This window comes from Malaclemys terrapin, chromosome 12 (genome assembly GCF_027887155.1).
Source record: "Malaclemys terrapin pileata isolate rMalTer1 chromosome 12, rMalTer1.hap1, whole genome shotgun sequence".
Classification (NCBI taxonomy): Eukaryota; Metazoa; Chordata; order Testudines; family Emydidae; genus Malaclemys; species Malaclemys terrapin.
The window spans coordinates 5880571-5905842 of record NC_071516.1 but is presented as its reverse complement, the minus strand read 5'-3'; the positions used below and the strand labels follow the sequence as shown (position 1 = coordinate 5905842).

Sequence of the window (25272 nt, the reverse complement as noted above, 5' to 3'; positions counted from 1 at the left end):
AGCCCAACAACCCCTAAATACCTTCAAAAATCTGGGCCCTGACCTACTTTGAAAATCCCATCCGGCAACTCGCTGCATCGTCAGGTGCCTAAACATCTTTGAAAAACTGGGTCTAATCCCTCTAGCTTGGGTCATAACAGACTCCCATCTTTTGGGGCTTGGGCTCAGAAAGAAATTAACAACACAGCTGAACAGTGGGTTACCCATGCATTGGAACAAAGCTCTTAGAAAATCCTGGGGACTTTAACAATATCTTTAAGAAAGACCATGGGAACTAAAGTCACAAACAGAACTGGGTTTTTATTATGAAAGAACCCTGCAAATACATAATGAAATGCTGTCTGGAGCATACATTTCCTGAGGAAAGTGGATCACAGTATTCATTTTTCACAGAATAACATGTAGCCTGCTAGAACTTTCAATGTGACTCTTTATTATTTAAATATTAACAGTATTCCTTCACATAAACAATTACTCAGTCATCACATAACCAACACACAAACGTGACAAAATAAATATACAACAAGAGCACAGTTCATTTTGACTTAAATATTAAATAAATAATAAATACAGAATTTTCATTTACCGTTAATCAGTGCCTGAAACAATATGAATGAAAACAAAATCCCTAAAAGTCTCTCTTCCCCTCCCATTGTCCCCACCCCTTCAAAAAACAAACCAAAAAATTATCAAAATGCCTCAGTTATAAAATATCTTTAAAAAATTCCCATTGTTAAAAGAATAAATAACAAAATATATAAAAAATAACTCGGTTGCATCAAAATTACAAGTAGGAGTTGTAGATACGTGGGTTTTTTCCTTTTTTCTTTCTTTCTTTTTTTTTTTTTTTGGGAAATTTTTTTTTAATGGTCAAAAAAAGTTTTACTTTTTTATTTTTTGCTTTTCTTTTCCATGGTATGGTGTCCAGTTTAAAATAAGTATAAAATTAATAAATAAGAAAGGTTAAATAAATAGGAAAAAGTTAACATAAGGTGTTGTGAATATAAATTACATACATCTTGCCAAAATTAAATAATTTACAGGATAATTAAACTAGCTACTCTCCCCCCGTCTCTCTCTCTTCCAGGAAGTGCAATTTCTCTACTTTTAAATACTAACTGAATTGTAGTCACAAGCAAGTTGGACTCTATTTACATGTTAAGAATTATGTTTTTAACACATCAAATTACATTTTTTTTTCATTTTATTTTTGCACTTGGAATGGGTTCTAAAATAAGTGAATTCATGGGATCTGATCCTGCAAACTCTTAAGTATGTGATTAAATTTATTCACATCAGCTGCCCAATTGACTTCAGTGGGGCTACCTACCTACTCACGTGCTTACGAACCTGATGCAATGTCCACTGGAATCAATGGGACTCTTTCCATTATCTCCCTTGAGCTTTGCATTATCCCCTAAATATCTGCAGGATTGGGCTCATAATGACACAATATTCTTCCCTTTATTATTGGTGAGCAAATTCCTCTCCACCCCTCACCTCACTGGAAATGATATTGAAAGTGGGGGGCTTATGTGACAAGTACTGGAGTGCTAGAGGCTTCTATCTCCCTCTTCTCCAAAGTGTTATCACCAGACTGATAAAGAATTCTGAATGATAGTTAATGCTTGTGTGAGACGAGTTCATTAAACAAGCCTTCAGGATTTGCAATTTGCTGGGGCAGACCAATACTTCTCTCCCTCTCTGTCGACTCCTTTCTTACAGATTGAAAAATACCTTAATCACTGTGCTCTGCAATGCTGGATGGTTGGATGAATGAGGTGCTAGAGATTGGTTTTGCAAAGACATTCACATAGTTGTACTTCTTTTAAGTGCACGGTGGGCTGCATGTACCAACAGCTTACAAAAGGGTTCTTTGGAAGATCAATACCCAAATGCTCTTTTTGTGGAATGACACTTGCTCTGTAACCTTGCACAAAATACAGAAACGAAAACCAACCAACCAAAGCAAAACAAAACAAAAACCCATTGCTATATGTACATCTATAAGGAATCAACCACAGTCCATGGTAGATAAGCACTTTGCTGGCCATCCATTAGTATCTTTCATTTTTGTTGATAATCATTTTAAACATTTCTCTGGCATTGATGTATGATATCTGCACTGGCAGTACTACACTGCTGTAATGATGACCATAATATTGAAAAGAACCAGAACAGTCCACCAATAGACTTCCAAAAAATCATATACACTGGACCATGACACATTTAGAATTCTTCCGTATGAAATATCTGGTATTGGTCTATTCATAATAGCTATTCTCATATTTAAGACAGACAAAGGAATACTGTAGTTGCAAACTCCAAAAGCTTCCCTGAGAACCTTTTTTCCATTGCGCTTTCCACTGGAGATCCAGAACTGCTCTTCAGAAAATAAAAATAAGCTACTTTATAATACTTAAGAGTTCCCACACCCAGTGGATATCTGAATACCTTAGGGGTGGGAGGCCCAGCAGAGGTTCAGATTTACAGGTAGCCTGCAGTTCCAGCTTCCCATTTACAGTAACATATAACATAATTCATGTGTGAGTAGGTGATCTGGACATATGACCATAGACAACATGAGGGTTGAAGCCAGTCATACGCTGTTCTTAAATCAGACAAAACCCTGTTCTTCTAATGTACTAACCCTTGGATTAATTCGGCTACAATGCCTTCTTTCTCATCAGTAAAATGTGGCAGCTCATGAAGATGCCTTATCTCCACCAGCAACCAAGCCCTGCAACCTATTGGAGTGTCTCATCGTCCATTCTCATCTACCTCTTGGTACGGGCAGAAAATCCCACGCTTTGCAAGAAGGTCCAAGTTAAGTAAACGACAACATGGAGTTCAGTTCAGTTCTGCTTCTTGTAAATGGCCTCTTGGTTAAATTTTGGTCCTTTTTTCATTCATTAGACAAGTTTTATAACTTGTAAACCTGAATACTCGAAGTGAAGGTTCCATCTTCTTACAGTTTGTGTATTTGTGTTATCCCACGGCACTAGACTTGAATTCCCTTGACAGCCTGTTTAATGCTTTCTAGCAGGTCCCTGTTCTCAGGGTTCTGGTAACACTCCTGATTGGTATACATGTCGGTAAGGGTATTAACATAAGCGTCAAAGTTCTGTTCACTGATTGGCTCCTGAATCCAATAAAACAAAACAAAAAGAAAATTGTTAAAAAGACAATGAAGAGGGGGAGGAAGGAAAAAAGAGCCTAATCACTGTGTTTAATTCTCCTGGGGTGGTGCTGAGATTATCAATATTTGTTATTAATCATTATTTTTATTACAGCAGCAGCTACAGGGTCCCAGACAAGATCAGGGCCCCATTGTGCCAGACTTAAGCACATGGTTAACTTTATGCACTGACTGCAATGGGACTAGTAACAGTGTATGCATTTAGGAACATGAATAAGTCTTTACAGGATTGAGGTCTAGATAGAGAAGGCAGACTAACGGTGGAGACGTGCCTAAGGGCACACAGCAGAGTCAGGATTAGAACCCAAGTCTCCTGAGTCTTTGCATCATGCTTTATCAACTCGAGTATGTTCCCAGTGCTTAATTTACGCCAGGGCTGAGCCTCGGCACCTCTGGGCTTGGCAGCTCATAGCCCCCCAGCACCTCTGGGCTTGGCAGTTCAGAGCCCCCCGGCACCTCTGGGCCTGGCAGTTCAGAGCCCCCTGGAACCTCTGGGCCTGGCAGTTCAGAGCCCCCCGGCACCTCTGGGCCTGGCAGTTCAGAGCCCCCTGGAACCTCTGGGCTTGGCAGTTCAGAGCCCCCTGGAACCTCTGGGTTTGCCGCATCAGTTATTAAAGTAAAAAAGCCCTGGCACCTCATTCATTACAAATTAAGCACTGCATGTTGCCACACCAGTCCAGACACCACACTGATTGGCTACCATATGAACACCCCAGATAGACACATCAGATTAAACAGAGGGAGAGAAAGAGAGGAGCAGGAGAGAGAGGGAGGAGGAAGAGCAGAAAGATGAAGAAATATGAGTAATATGAGTGTGTATATTTTGTGGACACCATTTGATTTGGAGCTTGTTGAACACATTAAAAACATATTCGCTGGTTGGTTTATTTGACTGTCACCTATCAAATAGCCATTTCCATGAATAGTTTTGGAGAGCGGTGTGAATACAGCCTGAAAGTATTTGTCAAGGAAATTCTCTGCTGAAGAACAGATAGTATCCAACCAGCCCAAAATTAAATCCAAACCTTGGTGAAAAAAAATACTGAAAAAGGTGATGGGAAAGCTCATTCCATAAATCAAAAGCTCATTTCTATGATCATCTCACTAGTATCTGCAATCAGATGCCTTCCACATCTGCCCCCCAGCTCACATACATACTGCACACCTATTTTAGACAATAATAATTAACTTCCTGGGACTAGCGAGAAGGTAATTAAATAGCTCTTTTTGGTTTTTCTATTTTAATGTAGTCTTTTCATTTTGCAGTAACATTATGGCAACATGCTGTGTCCTGTTAGACCTTGTTAAATTAAACAAAATACATTCTCTTTAAGGATGCTATTCTTTGGCTGCTAGCTATTCAAAACTGAATTGAAACTACCGCATTATAATAGGAGCTGTAAGATCTTTCTGACGTTGAAATCGAATCCCTCCTGATCTCTGCTTGTGCTGTCTTAGTCTGAAAGGCGCTATGCGCCCTTGATAAAGTTCCTATTTTCTGATTTAGCTACTAGATGTAATGAGACAGAACAATAGATACAAAGGGAGATCAGCAGAAAGTGACAACAAAAGGAAGATAACCATATATGCTTCAGAGATACAGTATAGGTATTCATGTTACGAAAGGCAGATGTGGGAATAAAGAGATGACGATCTCTAGCTATTTCTCCTAATCTTTAATTGTATATAAACCCTATCATGAAAATGGTTTTAGTGTTGCTCATTTGATCACAGTGATTTTGATGAAACACTTTAAAAGTTCCTTACCATATGTGGAAGGCGGATATTGGCAAGACTTTGGATAAGAGCCTGGCTCAGACCTGAGAGCTCCAAGAACAGGGCTTCATTCTGCTCCTCTATGATTTTGTTTTCTTCCTCAATGTTCTTTAGGTTCTTCTCCATGGTTGATATCTGCACAGCAAAGAGTGCAGCAAAGTTATTTGCCCTCGCCCGCTCCTTCAACCTGTCGCTCCATATAGTACGCCCTGGGCTTGGTCAAAGATTTTCTGTTGAAACTTTTTTCCGATGGGAAGCTGGGTTTTCAGTTAAATGAATGGTTTCATGGAAGGAGTCTGTGTTCCTGGAACAGGTATGATTTTTCATCGGAAAGCCGAAAATTCCCCCCGCCCCAGTTTTTGGCTGATTTTTTTTTTTTTTGTATGAAAAAAAATCAAAATTTTTATTTGGACAATTTTTCTCCCATTTTTGCCAGTTTTCCTCAGGGGAAAAAAACCCACTTCCCAAAGGGCTCAAATATATAGGCACTCTGAATTTTTGTAAGTTGCTATTGATTAGAAAAAATTAATCAGGGGTTTGATGTTAATGACACTTCCTTCCCTTCTTTACTTACTTTGCTAAGATAAATTACTGCAAATCATTTACATTCCTAGGACATCAGTGGAAGACAATGAGGCAGGGCCCGCCTCGGATGAGGTCACTTTGCATTGCTTTTTAAGTCTGCCCCGGAAGGTCAGCTGAGGATTCCCCCCTCCACTTTCCATTGACGCCAATGAGTTTTGGCTCAAGCGCTATGATTACAGAGCTTGGTAAGAGTCCACACTCACATACCTGTGACTGCAGCTTCATCATGGCAGCCTCCATCTCCGAGTTGGACTCATTCAGCTCAGTAATCTCCTTGTTTAACTGCTTAATTTCTTCATCATTCTCTAGAACTGCAGGTGGGAAAACTGCAATGAGTCACCTGCTGCTCTGACTCACAGATGAGGAAAAAAGCAATGGGAAGGCAGGGTTTTCTGATGAATGCGAGGCTCCTGCTCTGGGACTTTCTTTCTTTTATATACGCAGCAGAGCGCTGGCAATGCTTACATTCTTCCTAACACCACATCTAAAGCGAGCTCACATTTCACATGGTTTTATATGTTCCATAGCATCACGGTTAATTATGTTCATAGATCAATGGTTCCTAAGCGCTACAGTAATAATAATAATAAATAATATAATAATGTGTAAAACCAGAACCGGATAATGGACTCTTCCATCTAGAGCCTCTCCTCCTCACAAGCTCTTCAGAACTGATGTATGTTCTGCTCGGCACGCTGCTAGTTTGAACCGTGTGCAGTCTGAATTTGTGAGGCTCTCGTTTCAAGTGCTAATGTGTTTTAGTAATAAACTGGGTGGAATATAAATTAGAGCAATATTTCTAGAACTGTGTAGAATTTCCCTGGATCAGAAAGAAGGAAGTGTTCTAGTATAGTAGTAGGGCTTGATCAAATAGTAAACCAACAAACCAACCACAAAAATCCTGATTTGCAAATATTTGTGTGAGTAAAAGCCCTGAGTATGTGAGAGCATTTGAAAGATTAGCCGGAATTCATGAAAATGTCTCTGAATTCTCGAAAGTTTTATGAGTTTTGGCACTGGCGATTTTTCATCTGAAAATTCACAACGGCAGCTCATCGTTTGTCATATTTCGTTTCTTAACTTTCAGTCATCCAGTCCGGCAGCAGCAACAACACCAAGTGTCTTAGACAACCAATTTCACAACATGAGTAATGAATTTTCACAGCCAACTGTTTTGCCAGCAGTCAGCAGGCTGAAAATTATTTGCTGACGCTCTGTGCCGTACACGATGTCTAACGAATGAACTCTCAGAAATCAGGATGGGGTTGCCTATGATTTGCTAAAAAAGGGGAGCTAAATTAATAACAAATATCACTCAGCGTTAAGGTCCTAGTTGAATTGTGGGATGGTTGTAAAGTAGTTGCAGCTGAGCTGTGGACATGAGATGGAAAATAGCAGGAAAGTAATAATGGAACTTTATTTATTGGACTAATTTGGAAAAGCCTGAGAAGATCTATTCGTTTAAGAAAAATTTGGTGGAACAATATAAACACTCAAGTATTATGTTATGCCTGCTAATTTTTTATTTTGTGTGTGTGGTGGTGGGGGGTAAAAAGACATTTTGCTGCCACTACATTATGGTGAATAGTGTGCAGGGCTGACAGCAGGAACCCCAGCTGACCGGGACTGACAGCTCAAGCCCCAGTTGCTATCAGCTCAGATAAATGGGATTCTAAGGTACTAATGGAGAAAAAAGTATATGTTGCAAACCTCAAAATGTACGCAAAATTGTGGACTGTGCAAAGGAAGCTAATTAAAATCAAAATTGCAGTGGAAGCCTAATATTGCAGGATCTGCAATTTCCACAGAATCACAAATTAAGAAGGACCTTTCTCATCGTGAATACTCTCGTCAGCTCTATTTAGCATTCAGAAATTTGTACTGCACATTAGACTTGAATATCTATTTTTTAAATAAATATTATATGACCGTGACCGCTGTATATCTGACACTGATCTTTATGACAACATAAAGACAAAATTGGGGCAATCTCCAGTTTCAACAATATAAGAGCAAAGGTGGAGGAAAAAATAGCAGGATAAGGGTAGACAGAGCGACCCTATTCACGGAGGTGAGCACAATCTAGCCCTAAATTGGGTGAGCATGCCAAGAAATGATGTAACTGATCAATTTGTGGGAGGGAGAAGCTGAACGAACAGTAGGGCTATCACTATACTAAGACAACAAGTTCATATGTTGATGATCAAAGGCTGATAATTATTAGAGATAGTCAAATGTATTCGCCAATTTTGCTGTTATTTGTTAAATAAATTATGCATCAAAAGCCTGACTCTGCCACCCTTATTCATGCAGGCAGTTCCACTGAGCAAACCAGCACTAACTGTGTGAGTAAGTACTACTCAAAGTGAGAAAAGGTGGCAGAAGTGAGTCCCAAATAATTTTTTTGCATTTCTCTGCTGGTCAATGGCTGGTCAAACAAAAACTAATAAACAAACCCTACCAAAACAAGACACTGCTCTGCATGTACTTTTCCCCTCGGGGAGAAGATGACAGAACAAACAAGTGACAACTGTGGAGTCATGTTGCTTAAGTACTAGTGGCAGGTGCTCAGATATTAGACTCATGAGCGCAGTGTAAGAACCTATATAGAATAGAACGGAACACAATTATTTCAATAATTAATTGATAACAATGACATTTGGCAAAATAGTCATTTTTTGCATGAGTCATCTGATTCTAATAATAATACAGTATGGATACAATACACAAATAGTCAGCTTATCAACACATATGCAAGATAAAGCAACCAAGTGCAATATCCTTACCATCGCTGGTCTTGAATTTAGTGTTGAGAATTTCATCCCCTGAGAGTTTTCCTTTCTTTCCAGCAAAAGTAGCTCTTGGACACCCTGATAAACTAAAGGCAAGTAAAAATGGGTTTCATAAACTCTTAGCATCTATGGATGTTTATGTGCCCAACAATGGTTCACACCATTTGGCTGAGTTTGTGCCATGAGGCGATTATTCTAAAAACATCCTACACTAAAGGTTAGAGAGGAAATTGCATTATGAATAACACCACAATCATCCTCATCTATAAAACAAGAGCGATTTTTGTTGTGCAAAGATTAGAAAATGCAAATCCCCTAAAGGAGTGGACATGACAGATTATGGGACAGCTCTGACTAACAAAGACATTCAAAAGTGTCAAAAATATGCCATGATATGCTAATTTAATTCAATTAAATTATCATTTTTCACAACAGTCAGATTTCATAATTTTTCACAGCACAATGGCTATTTGTTTTGCTGGAGAAAACCCCTTTCAAGTTCATGAGAAACTGGGCAAAACCTAAGACCCAAAGTGTGAACTTTTCCAGCCTATTTTGTGGCTGAAGGTCTGAATATTTTTTAGCCCACCATCTCCAGAAAGGATGGAAGAAATCAAAAATACCGAGGCCACCTGACAACATTTACTTCCTTGCTGAGTGTAGTTGTGCATAGCATTGCTGTGTACCCAGTTATTACCTTCTGTGAGTGAGAAAGCTTCCGTTGGCATGACCCGAGCCATCACAGCCAGGGGTCGGACAGGTAGGCCCCTCATTCTTCAGTGACTTCCAGGAAAACGATGAGCCATTAAGTGATCCTTCTTTCTGCCGGCGGGCTGCAAGAGGACATCCTGATGCACTGCGATGAGAGGCATATTTGCCACTGATGTGTCCAAGCCCAACACAGCCAGGAACCGGACACCTAACCACAGAGAATTACAAAAAGTTATAGATAAAAATGGGAACAAACAGGATTTTAAAGGTGCAAACACACTTATGATAAAATTAGTGACGGGGAAAGCCAAATAAGGTTCTGAGGTGAGTACTCCAAAGCCAAGATTCTCATTTCAATTGCGGAGTGCCGAGACCTTTTTCGTAAGGCATGCAATTCTACACTTACATGCCTTAAGAGGTCCAAAATGGTGTCCTCCATGCAGCATGACCTCTCACATAAGGTGCGTGAGAGGTCATGTTGTGCAGAGGACGCCATTTTGTTCTTCAGTGCACGATCAGGGGCCAGACAAAATCAGCCCACGGGCTGCCAGCTGGACCATGTTTTTTTAATTCTGGGGCATGCAATGCCTGTCTGGCATACAGAGATGGCATACCACTGGATCTGAACTTCATCTCAACTGGAGCGGGCAGATCTTCAGCTGCAGTAAACGGTCCCAGCTCCATCACCATTTACACCAGTCTAAACACCAAAGGAGGGCGAGGAATTGCTTAGGGTGTTCCAAAGGGTGCTGTTACCTCTCCCTCTCTCCCCCCCCCGCACCCCCAATAGCTGTGGTGCTTGGAGTTAACAAATCCTTGCAACGCACGGGGCTGTTCACACCTCTCAGAGATATGGTTTCAGGCAACAGTTGGCGTAGCTAGGAGTAGAAATCTGGCTGGGCCTCATTTATGGTGGATGGGTTAAGCTCACCCAGCCCCTTGGGTGTGAGGTGGGGAAGAAGCAGGAGAAACTAAACTGGCTAAAGCAGGTGCCGGCCCCCAGTACACACTGCTGTGGCCTCTTGGGGACAAACACAAGGATGGGATGCAGCCTGGGCCCCTGGAGGCCGAGGAGCTGCCCTGACACCTGCACAAGGAGAGGGGATGTGTGCTGGGAGGGTTCTGCTTGCTGTGAAGGCAGCTGTTTACTGGGATGGAGGGAGCGACCAGGCTCCCAGCTCTGTGGGGAAGGTCTCTTTGTGTGCATAAGATGAGCTCCCTGCTGTGTGTGTGTGTGTGTGGGGGGGGTGTTCACTGTGCAATTTCTATCCAGGCCTGGAATGGAGGGGAAGCCTGAAGGGTGGGTTGGGAGGCTGGAGACCAAACCCTCCCCACTACAGCTCCCCAGTCCAGCCTGTGGGCTCTCGCAGACTCAAAGGAGCCTGCCACAGCATCAGGTGACCTGCAGGCCCATGTGCAGGTGGGGGCCTCGTGCCGCAGGGCCCCACCCCCTCCCTGGCCCTGACACCGCTAGACACGGGGCTCGGCCTGCCCAGAGGGGCACGAGCAGGGGGTGGTTAGAAAATGACAAGGCAGAGCTGCCAGAGCGTAGCTTTCCGAAGTAACAGAGCATCGCTCCGTCCTGGATTTCAGGTGCTGGAGCGATGCTCCAGACCGCTCCGGAAGCGCTACACCGCTGCTCCGATCTGGGTGGGCCTGGGTGCAAACTGGGTGGGGCGTGGCTCACCATCGGCTACATTCTGCTGTGCAGACACCACTGCATCCATTACGCTCCTTTCATGCTTCAGACTTTTCTTTGCAACCACAAGGGCTAGAGACGTACCCTATTGTTTTTAAATGAAAGCTGAGATTCTGTCACGATCACTTGCCTGCAGGAGCCAGAGCCCCCCAGCTATGGGCCTATGGGGCCTATGGCCTTAATCTCACCCTGCTTAAGTTCTTTGCTGAGCTGGGGCCTAAATACTGTTGTCTTGAGGCTTTACCGTCTTCTTGCCATGGATCTTGATGTAGCCAAGGGATTTCTTGTGACACAGCCTCCAGCTTTCCTAATGCAGCCCTAGTGCATAACTCAATAGTGCTGTAGAGATTTCGGCGTGTGTGGCCCTCTGCATAGCAGCTACTCCACAGGGCAGCAGCCAACGATAAGTCATCTCCTTACACTGGCTCCTTTTGTTGCCAAGGGTAAAGAGTAATAGGAGCAGGGGATGGGTCCAGCACAAAGCATAAATAAAAGAGAGCTTTGTGAGCAGAGGGAATATATGATAAGAACTACAATGGATGGGCAGGCAAAGAAACAGTGGCCTGAGGCGGTGCAATGTGTAGATAAGAACAGAGCAGCAGCCCCCAGACAACGGTGGGCCCACAGCATCAATTTATAATGACTGGGTGGCCATAATGCCCTGAGTGTTTGGCTACCCTGTATATAGGGGGACAGCAACGCAGAGCTCAGAATGAACATCACATCACGTACTAGTGCTCATTTAACATCCGCAACGGCTTCCAGTGAGGCGTTTGGCACTCACTGAGAAATTCACAGGGAAGCTCAGAAATGGGGGACGTGAGGAACAACATGAGACAGGGACAGAGAGAAAGTCTCATTTTTGAAGGTTCCAGTGGCTTCTCCTTCTCATGACCGTAACTTATGTTTAAACCAATTTCAGGGTTTACTTTGACTGACTGTTCTAGTTTGTTTTTTAAAATGAGTGTTTAAATGTAAAGACATCATAGAAAGGGCCACAGTGATGGGGTATCTCCTTAACTACAATGGCAACATTGGCCAATGCGTCAGTTTTACAAACACAAAACAGATGTTGAGCCAATTTTCGTGGGGTGCAATTATGGAAGCCAGCTGAATTTTGTCCAACCCCCCTTTTTTTAATCTAATAAACTGATTGTAGATTTTTGGCCAAATTACAGATTAATCAAGAGCACTTAAATTTGCTGTCAGCCGAGAAGTGGAAGTGTGAGGTTATTTGCTGGGTACGTTTTTGTTATTTGGGGAGTTGACCAAGAGCGGATCACAACTGAGGAGGAGTGGCATGGGAAATTGAAGGGTGGATAGGCTGGAGAGCAAATGGAGGGCACATGGATGGATGATGGAAAGCACATCTCTCAAATTCCATTCACTACATTCTCCTTTCCTTCTCCTCTCTGTCTCCCCATAGGTGGGGAGCAGGAGACAAAGATTTACATGTTTCATTCGTAATAAGTTGACAGATCAGGCAGACAGAGTTGCCGGGCACAGAATTTGATTAAAGATGCCGAGAGGCTAGTGTTACACGTGGAGGCTCTAGAGTTTGTACGCTAGCAGCCTGGCCATGGCTTGCATTCATGACACCAGACTAGGTTCCTCCTGAAATGTGACCCTCTTTCTCCTGTGCCACTCTTCACATTTGGGACAAGGCTGGCCCGTCTTGAGGAGTGGAAGGAGTAAGACACATTGGGAGGCAGCGCTGGGTTGTGGTCTGAGAAGAGAGGTACCTTGGAGGGTAAGAAAAGGAAGTAAAAAAGATTTGGCGTATATCTGTTAACTGGATAACCGAAAAATCCCTTCGGTAGAGAACATTAGCATTAATCCTTTTCAACTTCCAACAGAAGAACTAAAACCCAGGTCAGAATCCTTATCCTCAAACCACACATCTTGATTACATCAATGATTCCAAAGATTGACAGTCACTCATCAAACTGGACTTTATCTGTAGGTGATGGAATGGTTGTATGGACACCACGGTAATACTAAACCAATGGGCACCTGTTTTTACATAGCTACAGCAAATCATACCTGACATTCTTGCCAGGAAATCCAGACTTTTAAATCCCTTTTCCCAAAACAAGCATAGTTAAGACAATAATTGCTGAGAATTCTGCTAAAGGTCATGGCAAGGGGGGTTGAAAGTACGAGCATCATCATAATTTGTTAAAAGCTACTTTTGTGTTGTGGAAATACAAACATTTCCATGGATCAGTCACTTGTTTAGACCTTCATCACGCAGCCAGACCCACTCAGGTACAAAGGTGTGATTTTCGGATTGGGGCCCCATTGTTTTATTCTGACACTCAGAATTAAAAAGCTACGGGGATACATTAAAAAGATGTATACAAGTAATAATAGCTATTGTTTCTGGATTGTGACCCTGTGGCAATTCTGCAGGCCATGTTTCAGCAAATGTTTAAGGCTGGCTATAAAGTTCTGGAGGTAGGGATTCATAATGGAAGTGCAGACACAACTTACAGTAGTAGCCATGTGGAAAAGTACCACCATACAAAGGAATCTCTCACCCCCTCCCCGCCTCCAAACTCACTGGCTAATGGCATGCTAACTAAATTCAGCAGTCATTCAATGAAACCTGGTGCATCTGCTAAGGTTTCTGCTGTGGTTTGCATTTGTTTAAAGATGCTAGTCAATTATAAATACAGTTAAAAGTTTATTACTCAAGGGAGAATGCCATATATTAAAAAAAAAGTAGGTATGAAATGGCAGAGCTAACCCCCTCATCCTCTTTGGGAAAGTAATTAGGGATTTCAAGCATTCCTATCAAAATATTCACTGAGCTGTTCCTGGAAATCACAACCTACGTTTCACCAATGAAATGATTACCCTTATTATTTTTATATTGTATAAAAAGAAATTGACAGCAGAGGAGGGAGCTATACACCCATTTTTTTCCAAGATAATTTGAAAAACGCTGATCTCAATTTTAATCATCTGCAAATGCAGCACAATTCACTTATAATATCCCTGCCAGCAGGAGCCTTGCTAAATTCATAACAGCGTTGCTTTTATATGATCACAAGCAAATTACTGAATCCCCAGGAGTAAAAGGGGTGGGGGCGGAGAGAAGAAAGAAAGAAAGAAACCCCCCTCAGCATTTAGAATGCAGCCTCTATGGCCCAACCGTTACATATTTTACACTGTTAATTTAACTTTCATTACACTTTTATTGTAAAAAATAAACCAGAGCCTTATTGTGCAAAACAGCTGGCTTGGACTTTAATTTTTTTTATTTAACTGAAGTGTTAGTAATGGCTGACCAATTAGACAGCCATTCTCTGTTGTTGTTTTTTAATGCCGGGGTAGGCTGAAGGTTGAGGTGATCTGTTCAATCACATCTGTAGTAAATTACTTGAAGGATGAGCAACAAAACAACAGGGACTAAATTACTTTCTCCTCAGTGGCAATGTGCAAAACTCGGATCAGTTCCAAGTGCCTTTTGGTACACAGATGGAGTAATGGAATTACAGTTAAGCCTCTTTAATGCAAACCTGCTGGGACCTTCACCAGAGCGTACCTTGTTATAGAAGACAAAATGCTAACTTCCCAAGGACTAGGGTAACTCAGCAACTAAGGGATCATTTCCTCTTATTGCTGTTTTGCCCCCAAGTCATCTCCGATGGGCTCCCTTTATTCTGATTGCCACTTCCACGTGTTAAGAACTGAGGGATGGACAGATATTGAAGCCCATACAGTGGCATAATGAGGGCTCTCGCTTCCCTTTACAGCCCGGCATGGCCTTCCTGGGCCCTGGGTCTGCAAGCCTGATACTCCCCTGGCCAAGTAGGGGAGGGGCATGGAGTGGGTGGTGCTTAGCTCTGTCCTCCAACAACATGCTGCTAGCAGAGGAGGTGTGGTACAGTGATCTGAACTATTCTCCCCCTGGAGCAATGGGGGGGAGGGGAGGGAGAAGTCCTGGGGTGCTCCTAGGGCAGTGCTTAAATGTGCTACCCTTACACAGGAGGGCATATTTGCAAATGCAGATGAGCCGCTCAGATTGTGGGCTGAAGGGTTATGCCAGTCTAGGGAGGAGGATCCTGAATCTTCCCCCTTTCCCCATTTGGGTGCAATGTTTTATCCAGCATGTACGGCTGGGAGTCAGAAAATCCCAGTTCTTTCACTTAAGTCCCTTAACTCCCCTGCCTCAGTTTCCCTTTCTGTAAAAGTGGGGTCAAATTCTTACTCTCCTATGCCACAGGGCTTTTGGGATGGTCATTAGAAAAACTTGGTAAAGCACTTTGACTATAAAGGGCCAGATCCTTGGGCCAGGTGGGGCTACTTTGTGCCGTTTCCAGCACTGCAATGCACCTTAAAGCTGGCAGATCTGGTTCCCTGTGGCTCCCCCTGCATGGGGGGAATATGCAGGCAACGTAAAGCCAGCATAACAACTCCTACGCCACACCCCTCCACTGGGAACTGGTGCAACGCACGGAGTGTGACCACGGTGCCCTTTTGCCTCACTTAGCTGCTGCTGAAATGACCCCTGGGGGCCACTGACAGCTGGAATAAATCAGACTGCTGGCCCCATGATTTTGGATAGCACAAAGCCCCTTTTCCCCCCACGGCTGCACTGAGCAATTCTCACTTACAGCTGAGGATCTAACCTGTAAAGTGCTAGATGAGAGACCTGGTCGAAAAATGTTTATGGAAGAACTTTCCATCAAAAAGTGCAGCTTTGCCAAAACTGAAACATTTCCATTTCAATAAAACTTGTGAAGGAGAAAAGCCAAACTGAATCATTTCAACCATCTCGTGTTGTTAACATCATAATAGTTCTTCTCAGGAGTGGCATAACATTTTGTTCCAACTTTATCATTTTGATTTGTTTAGTCTTTTATAGTATATTAAAATATTAATTTTAATATGGTATATAGTATGTTTTATAAAAAGACAGAACATATTATTCTGAATATTTTCTTATAAAATAAAAGTCTAAGGGCTTGTCTATACTTACGCGCTGGTTCGGCGGTAGGCAATCGAACTTCTGGGTTCGATTTATCGTGTCTTGTCTGGACGCGATAAATCGAACCCAGAAGTGCTCCCCGTTGACTCCGGTAATCCTGCTCGGCGCGAGGAGTACGCGGAGTCGACGGGGGAGCCTACCTGCCGCGTCTGGACCGCGGTAAGTTCGAACTAAGGTACGTCGACTTCAGCTACGTTATTCACATAGCTGAAGTTGCGTACCTTAGTTCGAATTGGGGGGTTAGTGTAGACCAGGCCTAAGCGAAATGAACCAACATGATAAAATCTGAACAAAAAGTTTCAACATTATTGAAATGACCCGTTTTTGACTTATGAAAAGTTTTGACTCTCTCTAAACAGAATGATTCAAACATATCAAAACAAAATGTTTCAATGGTCCTGAACGGAATTTCTTTGGAATTTTCATTTTGTGGGATATGTTAAAATTTCAGCTTTTTGTTCAGAATTTGGATCATTTTTTCCCCAAACTGTCAAAATTACCCAAAATGTCAAAATTCTGGTTTCCAAGCAGCTCGACTATATAAGTTATTTCAGCTGCCATCATAAAGTGTGTATGTATGTTTTTGCATGTGAGAGTGTGTGCACACATGCACAACAACTGCAAAATGATGCAATGGTCCAACCAAGGACCTCTTTCTCCTTTTTACTGATGTGTGATCTATTCTGTATATATATTGGTGGGTGTATGCAAGTTTCATATGCATAGATTGGAACTTCCCATGGATCCCTTATACTGTGCTTCCTGTGCATATTTTGCCCACACTTCTGCCTTCATTTGAATTTCCTGTGTCTTCACTCATGCAGCATCAGCCCTATTTTAGATCTCAGGGGACAAACTCAGCGAAGTAAACATTTAAACAAAATGGCACACACGGCGTAGCTGATTGCCAGTTGTGCTTACAGGGCCAAAATTGAGCCAGTCAGCACTTTGCCAGTGCTGTCTTTCGATTTTCACTCCCCTCTCTGTGCCACTGGTTAATGGAATCAGATTATCGATTTTTTCCCCCTTAGCAATTTAGAACATTTATGTCAAAAAAGGATTTTTCTGAAGATTTTAGAATAGATTGCTTAATTTTTAATAAACTCCTGCTAATTATCACACAGCTCATTTAACCAAATACTTCTCTTCCTGTGGATTGAAGACTAAAAACAGAGCAGATAGCTCAAATATCATCTAGTTTTTAAACATCCTTTCTATCAGTTTTTGTATCTCTATTTACTGTGGACACCCATTGGTGAGCAGCAATATGTCATTTTCCCTGTTCATGACAGAACGTTGCACAGCACTTTAGGTACATTACACATCCACATGTTTGCACCTGCAGCTGAAAAGGGAGCACAAATTGCTAATTTATCAACCTGATTGAGGGCAGAAATTGGAAATATAGAGGCACAAATACTCAGATTTACTCACCTGCAATACATGCTGCAAGGACAAACTTTACACCCACAAAAACACAAGCCAGAACTCAGGCCAACAGAAAATATGCCCATTTTGGGTGCTTCCACTTAGAGTTGAACAAATCATTTTGGCTAAAATACGGTATTACCAACCCTATATATTCAAAAATCATGAGTCAGGCCCCTCCAAACCATGAGATTGTCTTAAAAATAATGAGATTTTTTTAAATGAAAAAAAAAATGGGGTGCTTTTAGTTTGCCTTCCAGTTTTTGAGACCTTATGTACACGTGGATTATGTTTTCTAACTTTTCTGCAACCACAATGGCTAGTAACTTACTTCTAAAAAACTGAAAACCGAGATTGTCTCATAATCAAATAAATCCAGGATTTGAGTCATAAGAAAACACCCTCCAAATGTCATGAGCACAGTGATAAAAATCAAGAGAGTTGGCAACACAGAATTTTCCAAAAACCTGTTTGGAGGTTTGAAATGTTTTTGCTCATTATTATTTTCACTTGCCTCTACACTTCCTGGTTCCCGCAAAAGGGTTGCGGGATTCTGAAACAGCTGTTTTTTGTAGTCATTCTGGTACAAAGGTGTAAGATTTGTCTGTTAAGGTATCTGACTCTTGTCACGTGTCAGTGGTCTAACCTTCTGTAACACATGTTAGGTGACAGAGACTAGAAAATAAATTTCAGTTACTTACCACTACTCCTGTGTGTCACACATTTATTATAAACTAGTACAAGGTACTTCACAGTCAATGAGATTTTCCAAAGTGGCCTAAGGGATTTAGAATCTCCATTCCTCAGTCCCCTACATGCTTTGAAAATTTCAGCCAGAGACTCTAGGGCAGTGGTTCTCAATTTGCAGCCCGCAGGCCACTTGCGGCCCAATCAGCACACAGCTGCAGCCCACGTGACATCCTCAGGTCCATACAGGTAGTATATATATTGTGCGGATGCAGCCCACATAACACAGAGAGCTGCATATGTAGCCCACAATGGTAAATAGGCTGAGAACCACTGCTCTAGGGCCTATTGTAAGTGCGGGGGCTGGGGGGGGGGGCAAGGGCGGAGCGCTTCTTTGAGCATACATTAACAACATGAAATAGACAAACTAATTAAGTCCTGTTCAGTGTTGTCATGGGCCCAATCCTGTGAGGTGCTGCATGCTCTCAATTCCCACTGGCATTAATGGGAGTTGAGGGAACTCAGCATCGCCCGTGGACTGCTCTTTGCCAGGACGGAAGCCTAGAAAACTTAGACAGAAACTCTGGTCAGTTATAAGAACAGCAATTTCTTTATGAAGTATTAAGAGAAAAGGTGACAGGAAATGAATAAATTGAGCTGGTGAAAAATTTTCTACATTTCAAATTTGGAAAATAAGTGAGAAAAATTGACCACAAATTCTCCCTCCCCCCCCCCTTTTTTTTTTTTTTGTTGCCAGCTCTAGGATTAGTCAAAATTCTTCAAATTTCAAAAGTATTTTGAATTGTGGGGAAGACTAAACAGGAAAAAATGGAAAATATTTTACAATATCTACCTCCCTCCCCAATCACCACTTCAAATTAAGGTCCTGAGCCTGCAAAGACTTACGCATATGCTTAACATTAGGCACAGCGAGAATTCACATTGACATCAATGGATGGTGTAAAGTTACACATGTGTGTAAATCTATGTAATGCTGCATAAGTTATTGAAATTGATCAGTTTCCAAATCCTGAAAGGATCTACTCAGGAACTTCCTCGGGACTTACTTCATCAGCTCCGGGTCTTCTTTGTCATCTTTCGTGGGGGTTATCTTGATGCCACTTTTCTTGGCACGGGGGCAGCCTGACAGACTATGTTTAAAAAGAGAAGAAAGGCCCGTCTCATTGGCAGAATTACCGCTTCTAATATTCCCCTGCCTCACTCATCTTTCCCTTGAATTTACTGTAGTGTTTTGATCTCGTTCATTTCGGAGTCTCACATCATGAGGAGAAGTGAGGAGGAAAAAAAATAGCACATTTTGAGGGAGATGGATAGTAATTAATGGTGTCTAGATAAGGCGATATCTGCTAACAGACTGCAATGTTTAATGGAATTGTTGAAACAGAAGGCTTAGATCTCTTCTATTAATGTTCTAAAGTCATAATAGAAGTCATAAATAGGCAGCATTATCAACAGGAACATTGCATCAGCTAAAATCTGACCCTTTGTCTTTTATCTGCTGAAGAGAGCTTCTAATCAAATGCTGGAAACATCAAAAAAAAAAAAAAGTCAGATTAAAGAGACGAAAATAGGCTTCAGTTGTCAGTAACATTAATGTTTTATTCAGAACTTTACAACTCTGCCCACTGCAGAGGAAAAAAATAAAAAGAGGCCATGGAACAAACTAATTTCAGTGAAGCTCTTACCTCCTATGTGATGCATAATTTCCTGTTATGTGACCAGAACCATCACAGCCAGGAGTTGGGCACCTGAGGAACAATGGGAAACAATGATTAGCAAGGGCTTGGCAGATTGATTGAAGGAAACATTAGGATAGCCCACTTTTTGAAGGAAGCGCTGGAGAGCATCCAACTGGATGCATCTCTCTTTTTCCTTTCCTCTAGCCCCTCCAAAATAGTTCGTAATAATACACAACCCACGTAGTTCACACCGCAAATCCAAATGGAAACCATTTGAAAACTGGTAGATAGCGTTGTACAATTTAAACAAAAATGAAGTGAAAGGCTCAGGCCCATTTGACGATGGGGATTGGTGGGTGGAGCCCAAAACAGCAGAAGGCCTGTTTCTTTAGGTGTGGGAACAGAATCCAGGTATCAACTGAGTGAGCGGCAGGAAGACAAACACTCACACACACACACACAAAAATGAACAGGGCTGGGATGCAGGTCATAGGGTGAAAATAAGGGAAATCAGAAGGTGAGCAGAGAACCTTGGACAATGCCCACTGCTCCAAGAAAGAACCTGAGGAGTCAGGGGATACCACCCAGAGTAACTCTACCCAGGTCTGTGCATGTACAAGGGACTAGAAAAAAGTCGCATAGCCACACAGAACCTCCCCATTGAGCTTCCCTCCTCCTGGATTGATGGATGGTGAGGCTGATGAGAAGATCTCGGCTCAGGCCTATATGAATTTATGGAGGGTGGCCCTAAATACACAAGGACAGAAGGCCCGCTCCTTCAGCCCAGAAAACAACTGATTCCATGGGACAACAAATGATACAGGGTTCAAAACAAGGGTATTGGATGGGGACTCTAAGCAGAGACCCCCAAACAGTGCCCACTGCTCGGTGAAGGAGTCCAAGGAGCCAGTGGATGCCACCCAGAGGACACGAAAAGATGAGGGAATGGAAGAAGGCCCCATAGTCACAGAAAATCTCCCTGCCAAGTTCCCTTCTTGTGGATTGGTAGATGACCATCTTGGCCAGTGCCAGGAGGAGGCTGATGAGTAGGTCTCAGCTCAGGACAGACAACTCTGGAGACTGAAGTTTACACACAGAACAGGTAAAGTGAGGGCTGCAAGAGTGCAAGTCCCCCCTGTTGTAATCTAATTGTCATTTTTATGTATGTATTATCATTTGTATGCACTCATCACCATGGTAACTGAGCACTTCACAAATGCCAGTGAATTTAGCTTCACAGTGCCACCACGAGGCAGGGAAATATTATTATCCCCATTCTACAAATGGGGAACCGAGGCACAGAGAAGTCAAGCGATTTGCTCATGGTTACTCTGTGGAAGAGCCAGGGACCCAGATCTCTAAATCCCCTGCCCGCAAATTAACCACAAGACCATTTGATTGTGACTGTGCCTTATCGCTAGTCTGACAGTACCTTATCTAGAGGTGAAAGACTAGTTCAGTCTCCATGCTCATTCAGTCCTTTTCCTTTCTGATAATACTACCAATCAGGGTCCTAGTTGCTTTCGTCTGTGGAACCGTTCTCAGTAAGAGCTGGCACTAAGACCGCTGTAGCACTGCCAGTGCAGATGCTGTAAGCTAGGGGTCTCAAACACGCGGCCCGGGGGCCGCATGCGGCCCGCGGGGTTATTTTCTGCGGCCCGCAAGCTCCTCGCAGCCTCTCCCTGCCCCAGATTTACCTAGAGCGGCTCGGGCCTGATGCGCGGCGGGGGCAGGGCAGGCTCCCTGCCTGCCTGCCCTGAGCCCCATGCCGCACCTTGCACTCTGACTCCCTGCCTTGAACCCCCTGCTCCCCCCACTGCCCTGAGCCCCCTCCTGCACCCTGACCCCCTGCCGCACCCGTCACCCCTCCTGCATCCCAGACCCCAACTCCCTGCCCTGAGCCCCTGCCACAACCCTCTTGTACCCCCTGGGGGCAGGGAGGGGGCAGAGTTGGGGAAGGGGTTGGAATGGGGGCAGGGAATGGGCGGGGCCTCATGGAAGGGGTAGAGTGGGGGCGGGGCCGAGGGCGGCACGGGGGGAGGTGTCAGTAATGCGGCCCTCGGGCCAGTGTACTAGTTCTCATGTGGCCCTCATCATTATTTGAGTTTGAGACCCCTGCTGTAAGCCGACAGGAGAAAGCTCTCCAGTCGACTTAATTAATCCAGCTACTGCTGCTCGTTGGGGGTATGCTGGTGGAACACAGCGCTGTCCACACTGGTGCTTAGAATGGTGTAACTTATGTTGCTCGGGGTGGGGTGGGGTGGGGTGGCTTATTCACACCCCTGAGCGACATTAGTTATAGTGACCTAAGCTGTAGCCTGAGTCACTTCACATGGGGCATCATGAGTTTTTTATGATTTTTTTTTAACATTGCAATACTGAAAATCCTTCCTATACCAGCTATAAAGAAATGATTGGCAGTACATTTCTGCTCCACTTTTGCCAGCTGTTCTTCATCTGAAGGTGCAGCATCCAACATTCAAAAACATAAATGAAATTAAAGCATGAAAGGAAAAAAAGAAGAGCACGTCAATGCAGCTCATTTCCCAACCTTTCTATGATCATTTAAACTGGCATGAAAGCTGGCTTTGGCTTAAACTGTTACCAAGCAAGAGATAATTGAGCAAGTCAAACAGTGAGTAATTAGGGCCATGGAAGCAGTGAAAAAAGTGTTGGAATATGAACTGTGATGAGCAAAACGCCCTGTTGCGAATGTTGTAGGTAATGCGGCAGAAATAAAAGTTGTCATGGGGACACACAAAAGATGCGAGTAGCTTTAGCAGAGGAAGTGATTTACCTGCATGCCAGCCTGCAAATTAGCTAACAAAAGTTTTGAGTCAAGTTTCAGTATCTGAATGAGAACTCACTGGGGAGACGTGAAATGAATTGGAGGTTTGCCGTTCATTTCCAATGGGAGTTTGAATACCAGAGAGAGAGTGAGAGAGAACTCCTCCCTGAAGATCCAATCTCCTACACTTAGGCTTGTCTACACTAGAGAACACAGTCATTGGTGGCTAATTACAGGTGTAGCCCTACTCCTAGTGTAGACAGGCAGAGTGCTATAAGCCAGAATTTACACCAATGCAGCTCTCCCTGCCTAGCTGCCAGGGTAGGTTGCACCACTACAAACTACTGCTTATAGTGGCTTTGCCTGTCTATACTAGGGATGCACCAGCTCAGGTTACCCAGGTGCAGGTGCAGGTGGAGGGGGAGGGATAGCTCAGTGGTTTGCACACTAGCCTGCTAAACCCAGCATTGTGAGTTCAATCCTTGAGGGGGCCACTTGGGGATCTGGGGCAAAATCAGTACTTGGTCCTGCTACTGAAGGCAGGGGGCTGGACTCAATGACCTTTCAAGGTCCCTTCCAGTTCTAGGAGATGGGCTATCTCCATTAATTATAGGTGGCTGTGGTTGGGTCACATCCCCAGGGTAGACAAACCCTTAGACTGTGAACCCTTCATCTTATCATTTACTCGTGCTGAGTGAATCTTGCTACACTTGTTGGACATTTTCTTAGTCCCTTCCTTTTAAGGCATATGGGCCTGATCCTGTGTGACTGAACCCCATGGGAGTTTTGCCACTGGCTTCACTGGGAGTAGAATTCATCCTTAAATGCCCAGCTATTTAAATATCTTCAAAATGTCCCCATAACATAATGCTCAAATGTGTAACGTGAATGTGGCCCCTGAGCCCAATCTATTATGAACACAACTACATAGTCAACATCCCACACAGTCCCACACAGTCAACAATTTCATTTTTGCCTACTACCGCGATGTACATCTCTGGCTTATTGGCAATACATTTGAGTGTCAGCGTGGAAACTGCCATGATTAAAGCTGCACAATCCTAAGATAAATGCCTTTTTTTCATACCTTTTCTATAGGTGTCCAGACCAACTAAAGCTGAGATTTTGAAAGCTGCCTAAGCATTTGGACTAGAGCTGGTTGGAAAATAAAATAAAAAAAAACTTTGTGTGAAAATTGTATCCCTGTTTTGTCAGAAAATTTCACCTTTTTCAACCAGCTGTGATTTGGGATTGGAATGTCTAAAACTTTCAAACTACAGGCCCGGGAGACTACAGGGCACCAGGATTTTGCATTTTAAAATCTGAAAGTAGAGCTATTTCTCTGTAGTTCTAGGATTGTTTTAGATATGTATCACTGACGTCTAATTCCTTCTTGCCTCTCGGTGCCTTTAAAGAGGTGAAGAGAATTATCTGGTTTTTATTTTTAATTATCTTCAAAGAAATCATCCCTGACAGATACCTTGTATTGGATGTTTTGGCCTGCAGCGAATTTTTTATATCTGAGAGATTAACCCCTGAAATAGAATTTATAATGGTGCTGACATAGCCTTATCTAGAATTGTGAAAAAGGTGACACTATAATATCAGTAATATCTTTGGAATCTATTTCCTCCTTTTACAAATGTGCTAAACCAGCACGGAAGCACAGACAAATAATAATACTGTATTAGGTTTGGAGATTTAGTGCTAGCCAGGATTTCTCTGGTGTGTAGCACAGGTTGGTGTTAGCACCAGACCATTATTGTGTTCAGGTGAAAAATGTCAATTCGGGGTATCCATTGACCAACAAATTTTCTGAATAAATTACAGTTTCAGATACACCTGCAGCCAATGCCTTTTTGCTGATCCACAGCGAATATGGTCAATGTTCCTAATAAAATGGAATGTTTCGTAGCGGTGGTGAAATAATCCAGTGGTCATTCTTTGGGCTACTATATAAAGCACAGAGGAATATTGCTTAAATAAAGATATCTTAAAAAATATTATCTGTATTGTACTTAGCACTGACCATATAGATACTGTGCTTTCCACCTACAGAACAGGGTATTAACATTAACTAATTCAACCTCCCAATACTTCTGTGAGGTAGATAGTCATTTCCCCCTCCATTTTATAAGACAGAAAAACATATGTAAACAAAACAAAATGAAAAAACACCACAAACACCACCTTTTCAAATCTCAGAAAAGGTTTGAATTTGATTTAGTTTGATGTTTCAGCTCAGTTCTTATTTTATCCAAACTACTTTTACCCATTCCTACCTTGTGATGGAAAAAAACCCAATTCCATGAGGAAACACATTTCAGATGCAGGATTCCAAGGTGGTATTGCTATAAAGGGTAGTATTAGGATATGGCGGCGGGGAGGGGGGTGTTGTTGTTAAGGGGGTGGAATAGGTTTTAATCCCATACTAGTAAAGCAGCTATAGCTGTTGCATACCTAACATCCCTAATTAGGTAGGACAGTCTCTAGGTTTTTGAATAAAATATTTACCATTTTCCCCTCCTGTCCCTCCATTAAGCATTCCTGGCCCAAAGTATTTCAGTGCAGTTAAAAGCCATGTCCCTATTTTTAACTTGGCACTTCTGGAAGAGGCCCCAAAAGCTGTACAGACATGAGGAAAAATGCAAAGAGAAAGGAATTACACCAGTCTGACTATGGAAGAATCCCTCGTGTTGTAATAAAACTTTTATTTTTTAACATGACATGGGGCCACATTTTTAACACGTAAGCCTCAAGGACCACCTATAAAACTGTATTTTCAAGTGGTTATAGTATTTGTGGATACAATGGCTGCTTAGATGCAATTGACCAATTGACATTTGCTCAGATGGCACATTTGTTGCACATGCTCACATAAACTCAGTTTTGTTGTTGTTGTTTGTGCAGC

At 42.7% G+C, this 25272-nt stretch overlaps 1 protein-coding gene across 2 annotated transcripts in view; it reads right to left on the bottom strand.

The window, feature by feature from the left end:
• Positions 1-280: 280 nt before the first annotated feature.
• MYT1 (myelin transcription factor 1) overlaps positions 281-25272 on the bottom strand; it is a 110465-nt gene continuing 85473 nt past the window's right edge. Inside the window, exons 16-22 of one of the 2 annotated variants that reach the window (XM_054044952.1) lie at positions 19580-19642; positions 18941-19024; positions 9050-9271; positions 8347-8438; positions 5768-5871; positions 4967-5110; positions 281-3142 (exon numbers count right to left, since the gene is read on the bottom strand). In XM_054044952.1, coding sequence (XP_053900927.1) covers positions 3002-3142; positions 4967-5110; positions 5768-5871; positions 8347-8438; positions 9050-9271; positions 18941-19024; positions 19580-19642 — 850 coding nt within the window. In that variant the 3' untranslated portion in view covers positions 281-3001. Of the gene's footprint in view, positions 3143-4966; positions 5111-5767; positions 5872-8346; positions 8439-9049; positions 9272-18940; positions 19025-19539; positions 19643-25272 lie in introns of those variants that run through there. The other variant, XM_054044951.1, reaches the window with a different exon arrangement.